Genomic DNA, 7,425 nt, shown 5'->3' with positions numbered 1-7,425 from the left:
GATGACCGGGTTAATCCAATTATAATCCAAGTGACGTGGAGCAGTGTATGAATGACACCCACAAAATTAGGAGAAACTTCGCTCCTTAACGGTGAGGAGCATTGTGCTTCCTACCCTCGCGTGGTTCTATAAAAACAAGACAAGTGTTGGTTGTTGCTTTTTCTAATTATTTTATTAAATCTCATAATCTCATCAAAATCTTCTCAAATCTCTTTGAATTCTTTTTTTTTAGATTGGTTGGTTGACTTTTCCCATTTTTTCTCTCCCTACAACTTCTCAGTTCCTTATTTTTCTCTATTCTTCCTATACCTTTTTTCTCAATTTGATGCAGTAACGATAATCGATCATCTAAAGTTAAAAGTTAAGGGAGAAAAATAAATTTAACAACTTTAATCCAATATCTCAAAACTTCTTCAAATTACATTTGCTATGAACAAGATAGTAAGACACGAAATGAAGATTTGAGGAGATTTTGATGAGATTATGAGATTCAATAAAATAATCAAAAAAAGCAACGATAAAAACTTGTCTTGTTTTTATATGGGATCACGTGAGGGTAAGAAATAGAATACTCCTCACCATTAAGGAGCAAAATTTTTTTCCACAAAATTTGTTTGGAGTTTATGAATATGAATTTCTTAGTTATTTTCTGTATATAGCCAGATGTTTTAAGTTTATGAAACTAGAATTGTACTTGGTAATTTCTTCTTCTACTGGTGTTCATTTACTTGTTTAATGTTTTTTTTTAATAAAAGTAATTTTATAAATAGATTTTTGTCTACCCTTTCTTTTTAGGAAAACATAGGCTGTATAGGAGCCTAATTTTGGATATTGTTGGAAAATTTGTTTATTCTTTAATCATTTGAAACTTGCTAGAATTTTATTTAAATTATGTGAATAATCCTAGAGTACAAAACAAACCTATAAAGATTCAGAATTATGGAATGACTTAATTGAGAAAGATAAATACATTAATGGCATAATTGCCAATTTTAAAAGATGACTTAATTGAGAAAAAACAATATATTAGGGTTGATCACACTTCCAAAATTAAAAGTTATCTAAAATGTTAGGATTTCCATATCCTTTCATTTTCATTTTTTTTTATTTTTTGTTTTTTTATAATTTTTTAAATTGACCTTGATTTCTATCCTTTCTTTGTTGTGTTTTTTTATGCCACTTCAAATTACATTTGAATTTCTAGTCAAATTTTAAAAATAGAAGTTTTTTTTGTTCTTTGTTTTTGCTTTTAGGCTGAATCATTGGACACATAAAATTAAAAATAAAATTATTATTAAATAGGGAATTCAAACGGTAACTAATCTGATTAAAGATTTAATTATCAATATGTGATCTTTTCTACTTTTTAATATTAAGTAAAGACATGTAGAGCATTCACAATATAACTCATCCATAATCGTCCATTGAAAATAACAATACGTAATGTATCAAAAATTTTGTTATCAAAATGTTATATTAGAAAACATAAACGTTCACTTTAATTGCATGTTATTGTAGACATGACATATCTAAACTATTATCAAAACCAAAAGATCTTAATATATATATATATATATTATATATATAAACATTTCATAACTCAAACGGAAGTTTCCAAATGTCTAATTTAGGATTGTTAAGATTATTGCCTTCAATAAGAATAAAAAAGATACATGCTAACTTTTCTTATAATCAAATTGATATGAGATTAGGTCAAGTTTTCGTTTCTCCTTTTACATAATATCTCAAGACAGAATTTTGATTGAGATTATAGGTGAATTCCTTCAATTTTCATACTTTAATAACCAAATACCAAGTACACAAATTTTATGGTTTTAAAACATAGGTTAAAACACTATTTTTCTTCGATCAATTTTAATTTATCATGTACTTTCTAAAGATTTTTGTCTCTAATACTCTTTTAACTTTGGTTCATTTTAATCTATATATTTTCAAAAGGTTCATTTTGATCCCTTTACTTTTAAAACGTGACCATTTCCGTTCCTTAACTAGATTCACTCGGTATTTTCCACTTTTAGCTTAATTCTTATAGACTTAGTTTTAATTTCACTCCAAAGATCTCATATAATAGAATTGAAGATATTATTCTTCATTATCTCCAACAATCTTCTTGTTGAATAAAGGATCACTAAGCTTCCCCTAATAAATCGTCATTCTTCTACCTTCAGATACATCGAGAATTTGTTCGTATTCAGATCAATTGCGCTGCCGATTTAATAGAGCTCAACCATATACCTTCACATGGGATATGGGATAACCAAAGTTGACGACTCAGTCATGTGAACATGTCTTTAAGGCTCCACAAAACTACTTGAATATGTATTTAAGGCTAACCCCCTTTTTGTTTTGGCACATGAAGATTCCATTAATACGATAAAGTTTGGGTATGGATGGATGTTCCTATAAATTATCTTAATTAATAAATAAGTTCTTTTCACTTTTTAAATAAATTAACAATCTTATTATTCATATTTATATTTATATTTGTGATTAATCGATTATCTTTTTTAACTTTAGATATTTGCCTATTACAATAATGAGTAGAGATGTTCATGGGGCGGGACAGAGACAGGGATGAGAAAGCCTTTCCTGCCCCCCATTTAATTCTCCATCTGAAATTCCCCATGAAATTCTACGGAGATCGGGTTTTCCCCATTTCTTTTTTTTTTTAAATAAATTTTCAATAAATATTTTTTCTTAAATATTTTTTATTTAATTGATTAATTTCTAAGGTCTAATTCTCTTTTTTATATATATATATATATATATATATATATATTAAATGCGGGTGAGTAGAGAAGAATACATGATTTTTTAGTACATGCTTATAAAGAGGATAATATAATTATTTTAGTGTGTATATATATATATAAATATTTACACAAAAATTATGCGGGACTGGGAACCCATTTAGGTGGTGAGAAAAAAATTTCCACCATCCACCGCGAAAAATTTAAATGGGAATTCCCTACCCTATCTAGATAGGGTATGTATGGGCACGGAGCTTATAGGAAAAATGAGCGTCCCTAATAACTCCATGTTTTCACTGGACATTCTGTCCATTTGTCATAAATTTGTTTCCGGTTCACTTTCCCAACACTGTTGACTTATCATGGTGCCTTAGACCTCCAGATTTTGTTATTTTTACAAAATTGGAAATTTGGTGGCTACTTTTGTAAAATTCTATTGCCTCTATCAAATGTATATGAAATCAAAGGCTTATTTGATATGCCATTGTTTCAAATTTACTAAATGTTTATTGAATTTGTTTTTGATTTTTTTTTCAAATTTACAATTTGTTTTTTAAATTTATTTTTTAAAATTCTATGATAGATAAATACACTCTTTTATGTTATAAACTCATTTTATTTTGTTAAAATTAACACATATAACAAAATATATAATAAAACTCATAATATTATAATCATACAAAATTGATAACATAAATTATATCAAATATTTATTTAATAATATTTAATATTCATCTAAATATGTAGCCGAGTAGTTGCCACTATTTTTATTGTTTATAAATATATTAGGAAACACTTTTTGAACAACTTTTTAAAGTGAAATCTACCAATACTGAAAACAAGGACACCCCAATATATTCCAGGATTGAATCAGAATATTTTAAGGTTTGAGAGACCAAAATAACCCTGCCAACAAATATAGATTTTCAGAATTATGAAGTTTACAAAATTAAAAAAGGGCACATGGAAAACTTTACTAAATAAAAATGCAATAAAATAAAACCAACGAAGGTATTTAACCCATTTCCTACTCTTCACAAAATTAGCCAAGCAAACACCCTAACAGAAGTGGACTTACACATCTCATTTTGTAAAATTACAAAGTTCAAACAAAATATCTAAACAAAAAAAAAGGCAACAAAATCTTGGAAGGGGCAGAAAGTGAAGAGCAATTTTAAGTTACTCAGTTTTGCGCCTTTTCTTCACCAGGCTCTTTGTTGGTCCCCTCATTTGACCCTCCAAATGCTTCTTTTCTTTCTGCAATTTCACAAATCAACTGTAACTTTGGCATGGTTTTAGACTGTGTTTCAAGAAAGGCTCGAGTGCTTCTAATTATGCACAATTTACTATTAAATCAACTAAGAAAGTACTTAACGACGACCGGGTTCCTTTTATTGGAACTATGTTTCTATTCATTTTTGTTTCGAATTGATCAGGTGCTCGTTAAGTACTTTTTGGCTATGTTTACTGGATCTAACACACATTATCTCACAAACTTCTCTCTAATAATAATAAGTTCAGAGCTTATTACCTTGTTTGATCTCTTTGCCGGCAATCCATAACTTTGTTTTGATTTGTTTTTCCTCCTACGGTTTTCCTGAAAGGATTTACAAGATCCATTAGTACATATATAATTCCACTATCAATAAATGAAGTCATACAGGCTTAAATATCAGCCTATATCAGATTATCAGGTATCAACCGGGGGAAAAGCAGGGAGTCGAGGAGGTGACTCAGTCGGATTTTCTGGATTTTCTATTTCTCCATTGTCGTTGAGCATAATTTTCAGCCTGCCTTCATTCAGTAATTTCTCAGAACGAGCGTGTCTCTGCAAAGTTTTAGAAAGATATTATATCAGAGGAACAATGGGCATCTAATTTGTAACTAATAGCAATAATCAGAAGATGCACTGACGGATACAAGACATGACGTGGATACAGCAACATGGTATTATCTAAAAATTTATGACATGAACATGACACGACAAAGACACGTTCTATTAACCTATGGAAGATACTGGAAACTCCACAATCTAGAAAAACAAACAGATGAGACAGAAGTAATATCATATACAATACCTTGGACTTAAGATGAGCCTTTAATGTCTCCTCATTCAAACAGACAACTCTAGGGCATAACCTACATTTAAAAACTGATTTGCATTTCAGGATACACACGGGAATATCTGCTGTTTGTGATTCCTCCATGGATAAGATATCCGACTGAAGGTCCAGTGTTCCCGAAGGGCTTTCATCAGATACCTGGCTCCCAATGGGAGTTTGACTTTCTTTTCTAACGTCAGGATCATCTTCAGTACTTGGAAGACCTGTGAATTGTGATATGAAAATGGATGTCAAATATAGTTCAAATAAATCAAGCAACCAAAGTTGCCATGTTTTTGTTATAAGGACCATCCGAAGTTTACTAGTTGATGAAGTTTTACATGTGTGTGTGCGTACACTGACAAATGCACATAATTATGTTAATATGTGTATATAGTATACTGATACACATATCTATTTAAATATGTATCTGATGTAAATACAGATATATATATATATATATAGAAGTATAAAAGAATTACAGAAGCAATCTGGGTGAAAAAACTGTGTTGGGATGTAACTTTTGACCTGGAAGAAGCAACGTTTTTTTTGCAAAGAAATAGTGACTTGACGGAGAAGAAAAGAAAAACCTGACGAGTCAACATCAACTTCATTAACAGAGCTATCCTCACTTTCATACCCTGAAATGAGCAAATAATTAAATAAAATGTCAATATGCAGGTGTGTGCATCACTATGATACAGTAGTGGTACATCTATGCATGCCTGAGTGCTTTCAATTTTTTTACAGAGTAGTTATTTAGGATACTTCTTTTCCAATTAAACAATAAAGAAATATGCACTATAATGTTCTTATCTCCAGCGTATTTTAGCATTATAAATTCTGTATTTCTTTTATTTTTATTTGTTTTTTGTTGGAGGACAAAGACAAACAGACAGCAATTCAGGAACAATTAGCTTTCTAACCCGCATATCCCAAATAGATTAGCATTATCATGATCTGTTCATAAACCACACAGATTTCTGAGAAATATAGAAGTAAAGAAAATAAAAAGAAATGTAATAGTCAAAAGATGGACAAACCAGATGAGGTAGAGCAGGATTCATCAATTTCTTCTACATCATCTTGTGATTCTTCTGCACCGGCTTCTGGTTCAGAGTCTGATGATGACATAGATGAATCTGAAGCATCATCTCTATTGGCATGTTCTAGCCTGTAGAATCTCCTCTTTATCATTTCCAATCTTTTAGCGAAACTGTGGCAGAAAAATTAAGTTAATCATGAGATATATCAGATATATCTCTTGATGAAAGTCATCGCCTTTACTTGTTATACCATTATACGGTTGGTTATTTCTCGTAAATCCTTTACCAACAACAAAGCTTACAAACCATCAAGAGCTTTATATCCCTTATTCAGCCACAAGACTAACATGAAACTGAAAATTTCTCCCATTGTCCACTGAGAATTATTAACTTATTTCCACAAGATATAAAGTTAGTATGCAAATAAACACAATACAAAAACATGATCGTTAACTTCAAAATAAAAATTATTGCACAAATTAGAACCTACAGCCATCACAAGGCTAAAGTTTTGGACCCAATACGCCAAGTTACGTCGTGGAGCCAATGCAACCCGATAAGATTGGCTAGTTTGGATTCTTCAGTTTACCACCCAGCAAAGTATACACAATTTACCCAACACATAATATATTATCCAACACACGTGATCCAGAAAAAACAAACTTCTTTGCCAAAGTTCTGTAATAGGATGTAATCTGTATACTGAAGAGAATTTAGAACTTAATAGCAAAAATTCAGAAAGTAGGTTAAAAGCAGCACACACTCACCGCGAGACTGGAAAACCAAGCAAGAAAAGATTTCGAAAGAGTGGGGCCGAGATTAAGTTCAGCTTGCTGCCATTAAAGCGAAAGAGAATCAACGAATGAGACTGCAACTGACGAATGGAATATTGAGATCGAGAGGAGAGATTAAAACCAGAACCGGTGATGAAGAGACAGAGGCTGCGTCTGCGACTGAGAATCGATGAAGCAGAGAGGGTGAAGCGAGGTTTCGATGTTGATTAAAAATGGGCTTTTGTGGGCCACCGGATTATGCCCGGCCCGGCCCGAAGAAATTTGGGCTTCGGCCCACTGTTAGAAATTGCTGTAGGGGGGCTAAAAGGTTTTTTTTTTTTTTTTTTAATTCAACGCAACTGAGTTAAGGATTTAAATCTCTGGTCGATGATATATATATGTTCAGGGTCAAAATATTGCTTATGTTAGGATAAAATGTCAAATATCGATGCTCATTCTTCCAATTAAGTGGCTTTAAAAGGCATGCCATCCTTAGAAAATAAATAAATAAAAATAAGAAATAGAAGGACTAGCAATAGACCTAAGTTTTTTCACACATGAAGAAGAGATGGGGTGAAACTGTGTCTCTTTGCCTTACCTTAGTCCCCTTTTTGGAAAAATGCCATTCATCCTCACTAGAACAAAAAGACAATTCTAGACATAAATCTTGACATAATTTACGTTCATTTTTTCTCCTTATCTCAGTAATGAAAATCCACGATATAAGTCTTAC

At 31.2% G+C, this 7,425-nt stretch overlaps 1 protein-coding gene across 6 annotated transcripts; it reads right to left on the bottom strand.

Annotated features, from left to right (window-relative positions):
• Positions 1-3,672: 3,672 nt before the first annotated feature.
• Positions 3,673-6,912, bottom strand: LOC111024982 (stress response protein). 6 transcript variants are annotated; one of them, XM_088126877.1, is made up of 9 exons: positions 6,835-6,866; positions 6,687-6,752; positions 6,170-6,309; positions 5,917-6,089; positions 5,464-5,514; positions 4,850-5,097; positions 4,474-4,599; positions 4,303-4,368; positions 3,673-4,028 (listed from the first exon to the last, which is right to left on the bottom strand). In XM_088126877.1, the coding sequence occupies exons 4-9, from the start codon at positions 6,068-6,070 to the stop codon at positions 3,951-3,953; spliced, it is 723 nt and encodes a 240-aa protein (XP_087983003.1). In that variant the 5' UTR covers positions 6,071-6,089; positions 6,170-6,309; positions 6,687-6,752; positions 6,835-6,866; the 3' UTR covers positions 3,673-3,950. The 6 variants fall into 6 exon arrangements, with proteins under 6 accessions (XP_087983003.1, XP_022158508.1, XP_087983002.1 ...); XM_022302816.2 differs by lacking the exon at positions 6,170-6,309 and having other exon boundaries at positions 6,835-6,912; XM_088126876.1 differs by having other exon boundaries at positions 6,687-6,895.
• Between the last annotated feature and the right edge of the window lie 513 nt (positions 6,913-7,425).

The sequence above is a fragment of the Momordica charantia genome (assembly GCF_013281855.1).
Source record: "Momordica charantia cultivar OHB3-1 chromosome 8 unlocalized genomic scaffold, Mcharantia_2.0 BLBB01000008.1, whole genome shotgun sequence".
NCBI classification, from domain to species: Eukaryota; Viridiplantae; Streptophyta; class Magnoliopsida; order Cucurbitales; family Cucurbitaceae; genus Momordica; species Momordica charantia.
Note: the sequence above shows the minus strand (reverse complement) of the source record. Positions and strands in the feature narration are given on the sequence as shown.